Source organism: Heptranchias perlo, chromosome 35 (assembly GCF_035084215.1).
Source record: "Heptranchias perlo isolate sHepPer1 chromosome 35, sHepPer1.hap1, whole genome shotgun sequence".
Lineage (NCBI taxonomy): Eukaryota > Metazoa > Chordata > Chondrichthyes > Hexanchiformes > Hexanchidae > Heptranchias > Heptranchias perlo.
The window spans coordinates 27,620,827-27,639,568 of record NC_090359.1 but is presented as its reverse complement, the minus strand read 5'-3'; the positions used below and the strand labels follow the sequence as shown (position 1 = coordinate 27,639,568).

The 18,742-nt window shown below is 46.6% G+C and overlaps 1 protein-coding gene across 2 annotated transcripts in view; it reads left to right on the top strand.

Annotated features, from left to right (window-relative positions):
- Positions 1-18,742, top strand: part of LOC137302540 (uncharacterized) — a 42,230-nt gene that overhangs the window by 16,431 nt on the left and 7,057 nt on the right. For both annotated transcript variants that reach the window (XM_067972282.1, XM_067972283.1), the window contains exons 6-10: positions 1,175-1,222; positions 3,125-3,202; positions 3,967-4,104; positions 5,917-6,000; positions 9,833-9,883. In XM_067972282.1, coding sequence (XP_067828383.1) covers positions 1,175-1,222; positions 3,125-3,202; positions 3,967-4,104; positions 5,917-6,000; positions 9,833-9,883 — 399 coding nt within the window. The remainder of the gene's footprint in view (positions 1-1,174; positions 1,223-3,124; positions 3,203-3,966; positions 4,105-5,916; positions 6,001-9,832; positions 9,884-18,742) is intronic.

Here is an 18,742-nt window from a genome sequence, read left to right as displayed (position 1 = left end):
GCCGGCCAGGAATGTAAATAGAAGTGCCCCTAGGTAATGGTGGCGTGGACTAGAATTCTGGCAGCAGAGAGGGAGGTTGGCAATATTGCGGAGTTGGAAGAGAACGGGTCCGGGGATGGAAGCTGAGCTCGGGGGTCAAGCAATAGGCTGAGATTCTGCACCCCTGAATCAGCCTGAGGTGATAGTCAGGCATGTTGATTGAGTCAAGGGCAGCAGCAGGTAATGTGCTAGTGGAAGCCAAAGGGTACAGCTTTGGTTTTACTGAGATGAATATCTAAGTCCTGCTATTGGAGCAGTTGGAGAGTATGGTAATGGGCTCTGGATCAATGAAGGAGACAGAGAGATAGATAGTCATCAGCATACATGTAGAAATGAACCCCTTGCTTGTGGATGTTGCCAAGGGGTTGCATGTAGATAGTGAAGAGGACAGGACCAAGAGAGGATCTCTGGGGTCAGAATAACTCACTCCAGATCTTGCACACTGAGCCTTGCTTCAGACAAGACAGGGTGACTCTTTGATCTTGGGGGCCTGAATGTGAGATATCTTTTCCCCCTCCCAAACCACCAATGGAGGACAAATCAGTGAGCGTGTTAACTGCACAGTTGTTACATACTTGTTTTGTTTAGGACATCCCATGGGACGAGTGATAAATTTGAAGGTGAATTGTCCTGTGTTGCTCAGAATCGGCTGAGGGCGAGGAGCAGGAACTCAGCAGAAAATAGAACTGGGACCTTTGTGGATGGTGGTTGGGGGGGGTTACATCAAGACTACAGCACAGAAACAGGCCATTCAGCCCAACTGGTCCATGCTGGTGTTTATGCTCCACACGAGCCTCCTCCCTCCCTTCTTCATCTCACCCTATCAGCATAATCTTCTATTCCTTTCTCCCTCATGTGTCTATCTAGCTTTCCCTTTAAATGCATCTGTGTTATTTGCCTCAACCACTCCTTGTGGGAGTGAGTTCCACATTCTCACCACTCTCTGGGTAAAGAAGTTTCTCCTGAATTCCCTATTGGATTTATTAGTCACTGTTTTATATTTATGACCCTTAGTTTTGGGGAGGGAGAAGATGAAAGAGTGAATTGAGTATAATAAAGTAGTTGCTGGGGATTGCTTTGCACTTGATGTTACAGTGGTGGGATATGAAGTACTTTCTCTTGTGCTGTACTGCAGGTCATGAACATGTATGGAGACCTCGTTATGGACACAGTCCCTGAAAAGGTAAGTCCATTCACTCAGTGACTCATGGCCGCCTGTATTGATGTGTATGTAGCATGTGTGTTCCATTACGTAATCTGAATACACACCACTGCAATACTTGTAATGTAACTAGAAAGTGCTGGAAATACTCAAAAGTTGCTGCTCTCAGCTCTGACGTCTAGAGGAAGGAGATGGAAGAGGAAACACTGAAGGGAAATTTTTTTTTTAAAAAGGCAAATCACTCAGTTGGTTTCAAATCCCTGGAGCCTTCTTACACCGGGACTGGCAGAAGTCTGGAAGTACAGTTGCCTGCTCTCCTCAGTGAATTACATGGGGGAGGGAAGGGAACAAAGTCTAGTTTCACAATCAACCCTGACGGTAACCAATGAAAGTGAATGGGTTTAGAATCAGAAAGCCGAAAGCAAAATTTATTTTTTAAAACGTGTGTTCCCAAACGTAGTTGTCTGATTTTTGCCTCCCCATACTGCTCTTATTATTATGTTGCATTGCCCGTTTTCTAGCACTAGAGGCCCTTAGTGAGTTATGAAAGCTGGCACTGCAGTAATTTCTCTTTACACCGGTGTGGGATAAATCCTCAACACTCAATTGCAACAACTTGCATTTACATAGCGCATTTCATGTAGGAAAATGTCCCAAGATGCTTCACAGAGGGGTAATCAGACAAAAATGGTCACCAAGCCAAACAAGGAGATACTGGGAGGGTTGATGGAAAGCTTGGTCAAAACGGTGGGTTTTAAGGAGGTCTCGAAGGAGGAGAGGCAGAGGGAGAATTCTAGAGCGTAGGGCCTAGTTGGCTGAAGACATGGCCGCCAATGGTGAGGTGAAGGGAGTTGGAGGAACACATGTTCTTGGATGATTGTAGGGCTGCAGATGGTTACAGAGATGGGGAGGGGCGAGGCCGTGGAGGGATTTAAACACAAGGATGAGAATTTTAAATTTGAGGCGTTGGGGGACCAGGAGCCAATGTAGGTCAGTGTTGCATGACTTTATACTACTAGGACCGTTCCTCTGGTCTTTTAATAATTGCATTCTTAGCTCTAGAGAGAGATTCCACCTTTAATCTGTTATGGAGTTTACATATTGAGTCATTGTGGTTTGCAAATTTTAAGCATTGTCTTTGCCAGTGATTGAGACCTGCTCTCTCTCCCAGATATAGTTCACGGTGAGCACACAATGTAAGCATTCTGTGTTTGTTCCCGCTGAGTCCCCTTCAGATGTGTGAAACCAATTCACTGATTTGCCTCCACACTCCATTCAGTACCCTTCCTCCATCCTCTTCTCCTTCCCTCCCCAGATATCTGAGCTAAGAGTGGGAACTTACTGAGCACAGAGGAAAAAAAGACACACATCCCCCCCCCCCCACCATCAGTTAGGCCCACTTGTACAAGCCTTACATTATACCGGTGCCTGTGTGATCTCCTTCCATATTCCAATTTGTTTTATAAAGTGCCCCTTCCTCGTCCAATGCCCATATGTGGACCATGCAGCAGGAGCCATTAGAGATTGACCATTGGTGGGACTCCAAATGATTCTTTCCTGTTTCCCTTCCTGGAACCAGGGGCACCAAGTGTTGTATCCCTACCACCACCACCACTCCCGGCAAACTCTTGGCCCAGACTGTGTATGGAAACAACCCCTTCCTGAACTGGCTAAGTTCCACACCAGGTTTTATACTTGTCCACTTGGGCATTGGGAACTCTGCTTCTCCCTATTAATCTAAATATATTACCAGACTGGTCAGAAGGAGGAGTACAGATTAATTGGGGAGAGGGGTGACCGAGAAGATTCTCTTGGCTTGGATGCAATGGGTTTGGGGGGGTGTGAGTGATGGATTCGGGTGGTTTTGGTGATCTCACAAATTAAAATGTCCAAGAATTTAATGAGTCTGCTTCCTTCACTCAGGTTCACTTCTTCAACAGCTTTTTTTATGACAAGCTGAGAACCAAGGGATATGATGGAGTGAAGCGATGGACCAAAAATGTAAGATTTTTTCCCTAATGTCAGCATTAGGCACAGAATGGATTGAATGTGGAGCAAAACTCCCTCTAACCTGTCCCAATTCTCCCAGGTCAGGGACAACATGGGTTGAAGGTAGAATAAAGCTGCCTATAACCGGTCCCAGAATTGCCAGGCCAGGTAACTTCATGGATGAATGTAGAATAAAGCTCCTTATAAACTATCCCAGCACTCCCAGGCAAGGTACCTACATTGGTTGGACGCAGTGTTTTGACTCTGCCTTAACTTTAAAACGTGCTCCCACAGCACCAGTGTGACACTCCTTTTTCATTTTTTTTGTGGTGAAGCTCCTGTTAGCCTCTTCTCCCATCCTCATTTTCTCTCCTGAAGGCATTGACTCATTCTAAGTTATGATTCCATGGGTGTCGCACATGCTCTGAAACACCACTGAAACGGCCATTCCTTATGAGTAACAGCAGGCTATTCAACCAGGATAGGGAATGTTGTAGGATGAACCCAATATTGTCCTTGCCTGACATCTGCATATGCTTTTTCCAGGAGGACTCACTAGGGGAAAGGAACATATGAACAGGAGTAGGCCATTCAGCCCCTCGTGCCTGCTCCGCCATTTGATAAGATCATGGCTGATCTGTGATCTAACTCCATATACCCGCCTTTGGCCCATATCCCTTAATACTTTTGATGGGACTGTTGACACCTCGTCCCTTGCTTGGGGACACCAGGGCTAATAGTTATCTACTTTGTTATTTATGATATTTTTCCTAAAGGTTGACATCTTCAACAAAGATCTGCTCTTGATCCCCATTCACCTGGAGGTCCACTGGTCTCTGATCTCCGTCGATGTCCGTGAAAAGACGATAACATACTTTGACTCCCAACGCACCCTGAACAGGAGGTGCCCCAAGGTACTGTGGCAAGGAACTGGTTCCCAACATTCGCTTTAGCAATTGTCGGAACTCCTCCTCCACTGTGTCGTGTTCAAAAGGTGAAGTGAAATCTACTGGAACAAAAAAATTGTACCAGTGCTGTACCCCAGTGACATAGCGACAGACCTGTACCCACCAGTACTGTACCCCAGTGACATAGCGACAGACCTGTACCCACCAGTACTGTACCCCAGTGACATAGCGACAGACCTGTACCCACCAGTACTGTACCCCAGTGACATAGCGACAGACCTGTACCCACCAGTACTGTACCCCAGTGTTATACAGTGACAGACCTGTACCCACCAGTACTGTACCCCAGTGACATAGCGACAGACCTGTACCCACCAGTACTGTACCCCAGTGACATAGTGACAGACCTGGTCCCACCAGTACTGTACCCCAGTGTTATACAGTGACAGACCTGGACCCACCAGTACTGTACCCCAGTGACATAGTGACAGACCTGGTCCCACCAGTACTGTACCCCAGTGTTATACAGTGACAGGCCTGGACCCACCAGTACTGTACCCCAGTGACATAGCGACAGACCTGTACCCACCAGTACTGTACCCCAGTGACATAGTGACAGACCTGGTCCCACCAGTACTGTACCCCAGTGACATAGCGACAGACCTGTACCCACCAGTACTGTACCCCAGTGACATAGTGACAGACCTGGTCCCACCAGTACTGTACCCCAGTGTTATACAGTGACAGACCTGGACCCACCAGTACTGTACCCCAGTGACATAGTGACAGACCTGGTCCCACCAGTACTGTACCCCAGTGTTATACAGTGACAGGCCTGTACCCACCAGTACTGTACCCCAGTGACATAGCGACAGACCTGGATCCACCAGTACTGTACCCCAGTGGCATAGCGACAGACCTGGATCCACCAGTACTGTACCCCAGTGACATAGCGACAGACCTGTACCCACCAGTACTGTACCCCAGTGTTATACAGTGACAGACCTGTACCCACCAGTACTGTACCCCAGTGTTATACAGTGACAGACCTGTACCCACCAGTACTGTACCCCAGTGTTATACAGTGACTGACCTGTACCCACCAGTACTGTACCCCAGTGTTATACAGTGACAGACCTGTACCCACCAGTACTGTACCCCAGTGTTATACAGTGACAGACCTGTACCCACCAGTACTATATCCTGGTGTCATAGTGACAGACCTGGACCCACCAGTACTGTACCCCAGTGTTATACAGTGACAGACCTGGATCCACCAGTACTGTACCCCAGTGACATAGCGACAGACCTGTACCCACCAGTACTGTACCCCAGTGACATAGCGACAGACCTGGACCCACCAGTACTGTACCCCAGTGTTATACAGTGATGGACCTGTACCCACCAGTACTGTACCCCAGTGTTATACAGTGATGGACCTGTACCCACCAGTACTGTACCCCAGTGTTATACAGTGACGGACCTGTACCCACCCGTACTGTACCCCAGTGTTATATAGTGACGGACCTGTACCCCAGCGTCATAGCCCTAATGTTACAGTCAAAGTGCTTTCTCCAAACACAGCCTAAGTTTGGAAGAACTCGGTCTGGGATTATACGGCTGGCTTTTTCACAGTTCAAGTGAACACAGTATAAAACATTTACCATCCCACCATTACACTGCACTGAAATCCCAGTGATACTGTTTCAGACTGAAGGCTGGCTTTAGGTGGAGGCAACAATGAACTGAGGAGAGGCTGAAAATAGAGGAACTATTGCATATATTTTAAATCAATCTGCAATTCAATTTCCCTTTTAGCATATTGGGAAGTACCTCCAGGCAGAGGCCATCAAGAAGAACCAACGGGACTTCTACCATGACTGGAAGGGATATTTCAAAATGGTGGGTAGCCTGCATATTCTGCTTGATCGATTGTATGCAGCTAAACTTTGGAATAGTTGATGATTTACCATCATGTGAAAGATTACTGTACATGTCACCCATTATAAATGACCATGCTTTTTTAAAACTTTTAAACAAAATGAAAGCTGTTAGTGCTGGGGAATGGAATACTTTCCATTTCAGACACATGGTGGCAGCATCAAGTATTCCCAAATGAGGTACAGCACGGGTTAAACACAGAGTAAAACTCCCTCTACCCTGTCCCATCAAACACTCCCAGGGCAGGTACAGCACGGGTTAGATACAGAGTAAAGCTCCCTCTACCCTGTCCCATCAAACACTCCCAGGGCAGGTACAGCACGGGTTAGATACAGAGTAAAGCTCCCTCTACCCTGTCCCATCAAACACTCCCAGGGCAGGTACAGCATGGGTTAGATACAGAGTAAAGCTCCCTCTACCCTGTCCCATCAAACACTCCCAGGGCAGGTACAGCATGGGTTAGATACAGAGTAAAGCTCCCTCTACACTGTCCCATCAAACACTCCCAGGGCAGGTACAGCATGGGTTAGATACAGAGTAAAGCTCCCTCTACACTGTCCCATCAAACACATTTTGTATGGCACTACCACAGTGCTAAATGGGATAGATTCAGAACAGATCTAGCAGCTCAAAACTGGGCATTCATGAGGCGCTGTGGGCCATCAGCAGCAGCAGAATTGTATTCCAGCACAATCTGTAACCTCGTAGACTGGCATATTCCTCACTCTACCATTACCAACAAGCCAGGGGATCAACCCTGGTTCAACGAGGAGTGTAGAAGAGCATGCCAGGAGCAGCACCAGGCATACCTAAAAATGAGATGCCAACCTGGTGAAGCTACAACTTAGGACGACATGCTATATGCATGCTAAACAACAGAAGCAGCATGCTATAGACAGAGCTAAGTGATTCCACAACCAACGGATCAAATCAAAGCTCTGCAGTCCTGCCACATCCAGTCGTGAATGGTGATGGACAATTAAACAACTAACAAGAGGAGGAGGCTCTGTAAACTTCCCCATCCTCAATGATGGCAGAGCCCAGCACCTGAGTGTAAAAGACAAGGCTGAATAGCGGTAAATAGCGAGGAGGATAGCCTCAGTCTGCAGGACGATATAGATGGGTTGGTCAGATGGGCGGAACAGTGGCAAATGGAATTTAACTCGGAAAAGTGCGAGGTGATGCACTTTGGAGGGACTAACAAGGCAAGGGAATACACAATGACTGGGAGGACCCTAGGCAAGACAGAGGGTCAGAGGGATCTTGGTGTGCAAGTTCACAGATCCCTGAAGGCGGCGGAACAGGTAGATAAGGTGGTAAAGAAGGCATATGGGATACTTGCCTTTATTAGCCGAGGCATAGAATATAAGAGCAAGGAGGTTATGATGGAGCTGTATAAAACACTGGTTAGGCCACAGCTGGAGTACTGTGTGCAGTTCTGGTCGCCACACTACAGGAAGGATGTGATCGCTTTGGAGAGGGTGCAGAGGAGATTCACCAGGATGTTACCAGGGCTGGAGCGCTTCAGCTATGAAGAGAGACTGGTTTGTTTTCTTTGGAGCAGAGGAGGCTGAGGGGGGACATGATTGAGGTGTACAAAATTATGAGGGGCACAGATAGGACGGATACTAAGGAGCTTTTTCCCTTCGTTGAGGGTACTATAACAAGGGGACATAGATTCAAGGTAAAAGGCGGGAGGTTTAGAGGGGATTTGAGAGAGAACTTTTTCACCCAGAGAGTGGTTGGAGTCTGGAACTCACTGTCTGAAAGGGTTGTGGAGGCAGGAACCCTCACAACATTCAAGAAACATTTGGATGAGCACTTGAAATGCCATAGCATACAAGGCTACGGACCAAATGCTGGAATATGGGATTAGAGTAGACAGGGCTGATGGCCGGCGCGGACACGATGGGCCGAAGGGCCTCTATCCGTGCTGTATAACTCTATGACTGAAGCGTTTGCAACCATCTTCAGTCAGAAGTGCTGAGTGGATGATCCATCTCAGCCTCCTCCTGAGATCCCCACCATCACAGAAGCCAGTCTTCAGCCAATTCGATTCACTGCACATGCAAGAAACGGCTGAGTGCACTGAATACAGTAAAGGCTGTCGGCCCCGACAACATCCCAGCTGTAGTGCTGAAGACTTGTGCTCCAGAACTAGCCAAGCTGTTCCAGTACATCTACAAAACTGGCATCCACCCGACAAAGTGGAAAATTGCCCAGGTATGTCCTGTCCATAAAAAGCAGGACAAATCCAATCCAGCCAATTACCGCCTCATCAGTCTACTCTTAATCATCAGCAAAGTGATGGAAGGTGTCGTCGACAGTGCTATCAAGTGGCACTTATTCACCAATAACCTGCTCACCGATGCTCAGTTTGGGTTCCGCCAGGACCACTCTGCTCCAGACCTCATTACAGCCTTGGTCCAAACATGGACAAAAGAGCTGAATTCCAGAGGTGAGGTAAGAGTGACTGCCCTTGACATCAAACAGCATTTGACCAAGTGTGGCACCAAGGAGCACCCAGCAATAATTGCCTTTTTAAATAAAGTTGGATTTTCTCCCTTGTGCATATTGTAACTATTTCTACTGAGGGTGCATTGATTTTTTTTTACACACACACACACACACACACACACACACGTAATTGTTACAAGTGGTAAGTCTTTAAAAGAGCCACAATTTCATGATGTTTGGGTACCAGGAAGTTACTGCATGGTTCCATTCAGTATGTATATATATATATATATATATATAGGAGTGCACATGATGCAATGTGTTGCATTCATTGTTAAAGCCTCGAGGTGTTGAAATGATGTCCTGAACTAGTGGTACTCGTATTGCAGCTTGTGTAGGGTTGGGGGGGGGTAGCATTTGGAGCCCACCTCCCCTTCACAGGACTGAAAAGGCCATTGCAGTCCATCTGGCTGGTTGGAAATATCATAGCTCATCGTATCTCTCGGGCCCTGTAACAACATTTTCTTCAGGTGCTGATCCAACTCTCCTGAATTTGCTGATTCATTCAGCCCCCACTGCCTCCCTTGGCAGTTCATTCCAAATATTCGCCACCCTTTTGCGTAAAGTACTTCAATCTAAACTGTCTTTCCAACCTTCCTCTTCCGAGTTTGTGGCTGTGTCTGCGGCAGATTTTCTGTTCCATCTACTTCTCCTGTCTGTGCATGGGTCTTTTTGGACAGGCTTTTGCACCTGGGATTCAGGGCTGTTCCACCTCTTTTTTAAAAATTTCTTTTTAGTGAAAGAAAGCAGGGAGATAGCAGGGTTATCCCAGCCTCTACTCGGTAAGTGAAAGGGCCCTATTAAAATAAACGTTTATTTAAACTTCTGGTCTATAAGTTTTTTCCTCTATTTCTGTGGGAAGTACCTGACGTCCATTTAGCAACTGCCCACAGCAATATGATTAAAATCAGGAGGTCACTGTGTGGAGAATCGCAGAGCCATACCCAGGTCCCGTCACTCCATGCTGTCCGAGCATTCCTGAGACTGCTTCTTGGGTAGGATTCTGGCCAATAAGAAAAGATTAAAGCGCAAGAATAAAGCTGATGTTTTGTAACCCACTGCGATATGTTCATTGTAAAAAAAAAAGTTCTAGTTAGTATAAACAGTTTTGCTGGTTAATCTGTTCTTGGGTCAGTTGGATTTTTGCTTCTGCACAAGCAGGAGGGAGGTATCAATATTTAATTTGTGAGAGTAATGTGCCCTGAGTGTATTGTAAAGTTATCTTGGGGTTTGGGGGCTGGAGCCATAGGCTAATTTTATTCATTTTCATTTGCAGAATGTCGCAAGACAAAACAATGACAGCGATTGCGGAGCCTTTGTGTTACAGGTATCTGAAACAGCTGTTTGTCAACACCCTCTATTATATACCTTCTCCACTCGTACTTCTGGGTATGCTCCCAACCTCGTGATGTAATTTCAAACATATGGAAAAGGAGGAGGCCATTCAGCCCTTTGAGCCTGTTCCGCCATTCAATTAGATCATGGCTGATCTGTATCTTAATTCCATTTACTCGCCTCAGTTCCGTAACCCTTAATGCCCTTGCCTAACTAAAATCGATCAATCTCAGTTTTGAAATTTTCAATTGACCGTAACATCTTTTTGGGGGAGAGAGTTCCAGATTTCCACTCCCCTTTGTGTGAAGAAGTGTTTCTTGATATCCCCACTGAACGGCCTGGCTCTAATTTTAAGGTTCTGCCCCCCTTGTTCTGGACTCTCCCCACCAGAGGAAATAGTTTCTCTCTATCCATCCTATCAACTCCCTTAAACACCTCGATCAGGTTTTCTATATTCAAGGCAATGCAAAGCCTAGTCTATGCAACCTGTCCTCATAATTTAACCCTTTTAGGTAAAGACCAGCTGGTCCATAGAACCTGCCCTATATTGTCATGGTGTGACTTCTGCAGATCATCACCCCCAGCCTCCCTCTGCCTTTTCCCTCATCCACCAGTCATGCTCATCCCAATCTCCTAGGAGAGGCAAAGAAAATCCACGGCCAATTTAGGAAGCAAAGCACTCTGAAATTGCTCTCTGACCTCAAGGCGAGGTCCAGGAGATTGGTGAATTGGTGACCCATTTCCCTTCTATTGGTAGATATGTTGGCCAGTCTCAGGAGCTTGTCCAGCTCCCTTTCGAATGCTTGCAGTGAATCGCACTCTGCACTTGCCGACAACTTGTTCCAGAGGTCGACGACTCTGGAAAGAAGTATCTCCTGACCTAGTTCTGCGCTCCTGTAACTTGTACTCGTGACCCTTGGTTCTCACTAACCTTTCTAGCTCAAATGGCTTATCCATTTTAAAGCCTTCAACTAAATCTCCACACAGTAAAAAGCCCAAGCTCTCTCAGCCTATCGTGCTAGCTGAGGGTCTTTAAAATAGGTACAGAGGAGGGTCTGATACCTTTTTCTGAGGCCTTTATATCATCCAACATGTAAGGGGACCAAAGCTGGGCACTGTATTCTAAATGAGGCCTTATACACTCTTGTTTTGTATTTAATCATCCTAACACTGTTTGCTGTTGCAATAGCCTCATGGCACTGGCCATGGGTCTTCAATGACTTGTTCAGTATAACACCGAGGTCTTTCTCCCACTTAGCAGCGTTAAACACACCACCCTGTGGGGTGTACATGTACTTGGAGTTGCCCATATCCAAGTGCATTACACTACATTTATCTATATTGAAAGATATCTGCCAGATACAGGCCCATTTCCCCCATTGTATCCAGAACTGCCTGCAATCTAAGACCCTTACACCCACACGTATCTTTGCAGCTTGTGGACAGTTTCCCCCAGTGCCTTCATCCAGATCATTGATAAAGATGACAGAGCAACGACCCTAACGCCGATCCCTGCAAGTCTCCGCTGGTCACTGGTCCCTGTGCAGAACCACTGCCATTGACAGCTACCTTCAGTCTACCAGAATGTAACCAGTTTCTTATCCAAGAAAAATCTGCTCACCAGTCTCTCTGGACTCAACCTTATCAGCCTTTTGTGCGGCACCTTGTCAAAGGGTTTTTGAAAATGAAGATACCAAATGCCAACCGAGCTCCTAACGCCCACCAATCTAGTAATGTCCTCAAATAAAGCTCAACCAGGTTGGGGAGACGAGACCTTCTTTTCCAACAGCCATGTTGAGATTCCCTAGTAACCCTATCTCTGTTGAGGTGGTTGTATAGAGCATCTCAAATAATCACTTCGAGCAACTTGCCTGTAACCAAAGTCAAACTGATGGGCCTGTGATTTCCCAGTTCTGACTTATTGCCCCTTCCCTTTTGAATAAAGGCACCACATGGGCCTCTCTCCGGTCCATGGGAACAATCCCAGACCCCCGTGAGCTGTTAAGGTACATAAATGAGTGGCTCGTAGAGCACAGCCCAGGGCGAACATCCATGAGGGTCAGATCTGTTTTGTGATAACTTATGTTGCAGGACTGTCGTGACACTTTGAATTATAGCATCAACCCTAGATGTATTGGTAATCCAACATCATCTTAAGTAGTGAAGACTGATGCAAAGTAACCATTGAAAATCCCTGCCACGTCCTAGGAATCCATCTGATGGCTCCGTCATGGCTCTATAAAGTTGTGAATGAGCCTCTTGACTTCCTACCACAGCTGAATAAGACCTTGATGTTACTACCATGCCTATACCCTGTCCCCATCTTCCATCTCCTTTTGTTGCTGAGTTTGATACCTATCCCTGTTCTACTGAGTTATTTGCTTTAAGCCAGTAAAAATAGTTCTGCTCAAGTCTGATTGTCTGTACGCATGAGCTGTTGGCCAATTTGCTTTGGTTTCACCATGTGTTCTTTACGCCCTAGGGGAATATGTGGCTTCCTTTTTGTGTAAGGGTGGTTTTGGAGGCATTCCATCTTCAATGTTGCTATTACCCTCACCTAGAAAGAACATTAAAAAAACAGGAGTAGGAGTCGGCCATACGGCCCCTCGAGCCTGCTCCGCCATTCAATCAGATCATGGCTGATCTTCGACCTCAACTCCACTTTCCCGCCCGATCCCCAGATCCCTTGATTCCCCTAGAGTCCAAAAATCTATCCATCTCCGCCTTGAATATATTCAATAATAGGACCGCTGAATCAAACATCAAGTAATCTGCCAGCTTTGCAAATTTAGCCATGTTTAAAATCTGGTGCTAGCATTAGATCTCCAGCAGCCTTTGTTTGGCTGGTCTAAGTCAAATATTCTGGTCACTTTTGCCTAGGTAAAAGATAATTATCTGCTTCCAAAATTCTATAGACTCTGGAACAGTTCCTACAGATTGGAGGGTGGCAAATGTAGCCCCACTATTTAAAAAGGAGGGAGAGAAAAAACAGGGAATTACAGACCAATTAGCCTAACATCAGTATTGGGGCAAATGCTGGAGTATTATAAAGGATGTGATAACAGAACACTTGAAAGGCATTAATGGGATTGGACAAAGTCAGCGTGGGTTTATGAAAGGGAAATCATGCTTAACAAATCTACTGGAGGTTTTTGAGGAGGTAACTAGTAGAATAGATAGGGGAGAACCAGTGGATGTGGTGTACTTGGATTTTCAGAAGGCTTTTGATAAGGTCCCACACAAGAGGTTAGTGTGCAAAATTAAAGCACATGGGATTGGGGGGAATATACTGGCATGGATTGAGAATTGGTTGACTGACAGGAAACAGGCAGTGACTAGTGGGGTACCGCAGGAATCCGTGCTTGGGCCCCAGCTATTCACAATATATATCAATGATTTGGATGAGGGAACTAAATGTAACATTTCCAAGTTTGTAGACGACACAAAGCTGGGGTGGAATGTGAGCTGTGAGGAGGATGCAAAGAGGCTCCAATGTGATTTAGACAAGTTGGGTGAGTGGGTAAGAACATGGCAGATGCAGTATAACGTGGATAAATGTGAGGTTATCCACTTTGGTTGTAAAAACAGAAAGACAGATTATTATCTGAATGGTGATAGATTGGGAAAACGAGACCTGGGTGTCCTTGTACACCAGTCGCTGAAAGCGAGCATTCAGGTGCAGCAAGCAGTTAGGAAGGCGAATGGTATGTTGGCGTTCATTGCAAGAGTATTTGAGTACAGGAACAGGGATGTCTTATTGCAGTTGTACAGGGCCTTGGTGAGACCACGTCTGGAGTATTGTGTGCAGTTTTGGTCTCCTTATCTGAGGAAGGATGTCCTTGCCATGGAGGGAGTGCAACGAAGGTTTACCAGACTGATTCCTGGGATGGCAGGACTGACGTATGAGGAGAGATTGGGTCGACTAGGCCCATATTCACTAGAGTTTAGAAGAATGAGAGGTGATCTTATCGAAACATATAAAATTCTAACAGGACTAGACAGACTAGATGCAGGGAGGATGTTCCCGATGGCTGGGGAATCCATAACCAGGGGTCACAGTCTCAGGATACGGGGTATGCCATTTAGAACCGAGATGAGGAGAAATTTCTTCACTGAGGGTGGTGAACCTGTGGAATTCTCTACCACAGAAGGCAGTGGAGGCCAAGTTATTAAATATATTCAAGAAGGAGATAGATATATTTCTTAATGCTAAAGGGATCAATGGATTATGGGGAAAAAGCGGGAACAGGGTACTGAGTTAGACGATCAGCCATAATCATTTTGAATGGCGGAGCAGGCCCAAAGGGCCAAATGGCCTACTCTTACTCCTATTTTCTATAGAATCATAGAAGTTTACAACATGGAAACAGGCCCTTCGGCCCAACATGTCCATGTCGCCCAGTTTATACCACTAAGCTAGTCCCAATTGCCTGCACTTGGCCCATATCCCTCCATACCCATCTTACCCATGTAACTGTCCAAATGCTTTTTAAAAGACAAAATTGTACCCGCCTCTACTACTGCCTCTGGCAGCTCGTTCCAGACACTCACCACCCTTTGAGTGAAAAAATTGCCCCTCTGGACCCTTTTGTATCTCTCCCCTCTCACCTTAAATCTATGCCCCCTCGTTATAGACTCCCCTACCTTTGGGAAAAGATTTTGACTATCGACCTTATCTATGCCCCTCATTATTTTATAGACTTCTATAAGATCACCACTAAACCTCCTACTCTCCAGAGAAAAAAGTCTCAGTCTATCCAACCTCTCCCTACAAGTCAAACCATCAAGTCCCGGCAGCATCCTAGTAAATCTTTTCTGCACTCTTTCTAGTTTAATAATATCCTTTCTATAATAAGGTGACCAGAACTGTACACAGTATTCCAAGTGTGGCCTTACTAATGTCTTGTACAACTTCAACAAGACATCCCAACTCCTGTATTCAATGTTCTGACCAATGAAACCAAGCATGCTGAATGCCTTCTTCACCACCCTATCCACCTGTGACTCCACTTTCAAGGAGCTATGAACCTGTACTCCTAGATCTCGTTGTTCTATAACTCTCCCCAACGCCCGACCATTAACGGAGTAGGTCCTGGCCCGATTCGATCTACCAAAATGCATCACCTCACATTTATCTAAATTAAACTCCATCTGCCATTCATCGGCCCACTGGCCCAATTTATCAAGATCCCGTTGCAATCCTAGATAACCTTCTTCACTGTCCACAATGCCACCAATCTTGGTGTCATCTGCAAACTTACTAACCATGCCTCCTAAATTCTCATCCAAATCATTAATATAAATAACAAATAACAGCGGACCCAGTACCGATCCCTGAGGCACACCGCTGGTCACAGGCCTCCAGTTTGAAAAACAACCCTCTACAACCACCCTCTGTCTTCTGTCGTCAATCCAATTTTGTATCCAATTGGCTACCTCACCTTGGATCCCGTGAGATTTAACCTTACGTAACAACCTACCATGCGGTACCTTGTCAAAGGCTTTGCTAAAGTCCATGTAGACCACTTCTACTGCACAGCCCTCATCTATCTTCTTGGTTACCCCTTCAAAAAACTCAATCAAATTCGTGAGACATGATTTTCCTCTCACAAAACCATGCTGACTGTTCCTAATCAGTCCCTGCCTCTCCAAATGCCTGTAGATCCTTTCTCTCAGAATACCCTCTAACAACTTACCCACTACAGATGTCAGGCCCACCGGTAGTTCCCAGGCTTTTCCCTGCCGCCCTTAAACAAAGGCACAACATTTGCTACCCTCCAATCTTCAGGCACCTCACCTGTAGCTGTCGATGATTCAAATATCTCTGCTAGGGGACCCGCAATTTCCTCCCTAACCTCCCATAACGTCCTGGGATACATTTCATCAGGTCCCGGAGATTTATCTACCTTGATGCGCGTTAAGACTTCCAGCACCTCCCTCTCTGTAATATGTACACTCCTCAAGACATCACTATTTATTTCCCCAAGTTCCCTAACATCCATGCCTTTCTCAACCGTAAATACCGATGCGAAATATTCATTTAGGATCTCACCCATCTCTTGTGGTTCTGCACATAGATGACCTTGTTGATCCTTAAGAGGCCCTACTCTCTCCCTAGTTACTCTTTTGCCCTTTATTTATTTGTAGAAGCTCTTTGGATTCTCCTTTGCCTTAACTGCCAAAGCAATCTCATGTCCCCTTTTTGCCCTCCTGATTTCTCTCTTAACTCTACTCCGGCAATCTCTATACTCTTCAAGGGATCCACTTGATCCCAGCTGTCCATGCATGTCATATGCCTCCTTCTTCTTTTTGACTAGGGCCTCAATCTCCCGAGTCATCCAAGGTTCCCTACTTCTACCAGCCTTGCCCTTCACTTTATAAGGAATGTGCTTACCCTGAACCCTGGTTAACACACATTTGAAAGCCTCCCACTTACCAGACGTCCCTTTGCCTGCCAACAGACTCTCCCAATCAACTTCTGAAAGTTCCTGTCTAATACCATCAAAATTGGCCTTTCCCCAATTTAGAATTTTAACTTTTGGGCCAGACCTATCATTCTCCATAGCTATCTTAAAACTAATGGAATTATGATCACTGGTCCCAAAGTGATCCCTCACTAACACTTCTGTCACCTGCCCTTCCTTATTTCCCAAGAGGAGGTCAAGTTTTGCCCCCTCTCTAGTCGGGCCATCCACATACTGAATGAGAAATTCCTCCTGAATACACTCAACAAATTTCTCCCCATCCAAGCCCCTAATGCTATGGCTGTCCCAGTCAATGTTGGGAAAGTTAAAGTCCCCTACTATTACCACCCTATTTTTCTTGCAGCTGTCTGTAATCTTCTTGCATATTTGCTCCTCAATTTCCCGTTGACTATTTGGGGGTCTGTAGTACAATCCTATCAAAGTGATCTCTCCCTTCTTATTTTTCAGTTCTACCCATATAGACTCAGTGGGCGAACCCTCGGATATATCCCCTCTCACTACTGCCGTGATGTTCTCCCTAATCAAGAACGCAACTTCCCCCTCCTCTCTTACCTCCTGCTCTATCTTTCCTATAGCATCTGTACCCTGGAACATTGAGTTGCCAGTCCTGCCCCTCCCTTAGCCATGTTTCAGTAATAGCTATAACATCCCAGTCCCATGTACCCATCCATGCCCTGAGTTCATCTGCCTTGCCCATCAGACTTCTTGCATTGAAATAAATGCAGTTTAATCCAGACTTCCCTTGGTCTTTACCCTGCTTTCTCAGACCATCTGTCCGGTCATGTTTTGCACACTCTCCCTTACTGCCTTTTGTTTCTGTCACCACTTTACTTCCCTCTGACTTCCTGCATCGGTTCCCGTCCCCCTGCCACATTAGTTTAAACCCTCCCCAACAGCACTAGCAAACACTCCCCCTAGGACATTGGTTCCAGTCCTGCCCAGATGCAGACCGTCCAATTTGTACTGGTCCCACCTCCCCCCAGAACCGGTTCCAATGGCCCAGGAATTTGAATCCCTCCCTCTCGCACCACCTCAAGCCACGTATTCATCCTAGCTATCCTGTCATTCCTACTCTGACTAGCCCGTGGCACTGGTAGCAATCCTGAGATTACTACCTTTGAGGTCCTACTTTTTAGTTTAACTCCTAACTCCCTAAATTCAGCTTGTAGGACCTCATCCCGTTTTTTACCTATATCGTTGGTACCTATATGTATCACAACAACTGGCTGTTCACCCTCCCCCTCCAGAATGTCCTGCAGCTGCTCCGAGACATCCCTGACCCTTGCACCAGGGAGGCAATATACATCCTGGAGTCTCGGTTGTGTCCGCAGAAACACCTGTCTATTCCCCTTACAATCGAGTCCCCTATCACTATAGCTCTGCCACTCTTTTTCCTGCCCTCCTGTGCAGCAGAGCCAGCCACGGTGCCATGAACCTGGCCTGTATACCTGTTTTGGAGGGAGATGACCGCAGGGGACCCCTGCACTGCCTCCCTGCACTGCCTTCCTACTCTTCCTCTGTCTGTTGGTCATCCATTCACTATCTCCCTCAGTAATTTTTATCTGTGGTGTGACCAACTCACTGAATGTGCTATCCACGACTTCCTCAGCATTGCGGATGCTCCAAAGTTATTCCATCCACAGCTCCAGAGCCGTCAAGCGGTCAAACAATAGCTGCAGCTGGACACACTTCCCGCAGGTGAAGGAACCAGGGACACAGGAAGGATCCCTGAATTCCCACATCCCACAAGAGGAACATGACACGGCTCTGGGATCTCCTGCCATGACTTAACCCTTAAGTTAGCTTAACAACAACTACAATGTCAAGAGAAAAAAAAGGAAAGAAAAACTACTTACCAGTCACCAGCCAATCACTTACCTGTTGGCTGTGACTTCGTGCCTCCAGCAGCTGCAGTAGCTCGATCCTCCTCCTAAACAATCAGCTACTCACCAATCAGCTCCTTCCCTTCTGCTGACGTCACTTTGGGGTTTTTTTTCTCTCTCCCTAACCCTCTCGCTCCTCTGCTCCGCCGCCTCAGCTGATCCTGTGCTCCTGACTCCCGCCTTTTTATGGGCCGCTCCTCTGCTCCACCGCCTCAGCTGATCCTGTGCTCCTGACTCCCGCCTTTTTATGGGCCGCTCCTCTGCTCCGCCGCCTCAGCTGATCCTGTGCTCCTGACTCCCGCCTTTTTATGGGCCGCTCCTCTGCTCCGCCGCCTCAGCTGATCCTGTGCTCCTGACTCCCGCCTTTTTATGGGCCGCTCCTCTGCTCCACCGCCTCAGCTGATCCTGTGCTCCTGACTCCTGCCTTTTTATGGGCCGCTCCTCTGCTCCGCCGCCTCAGCTGATCCTGTGCTCCTGACTCCC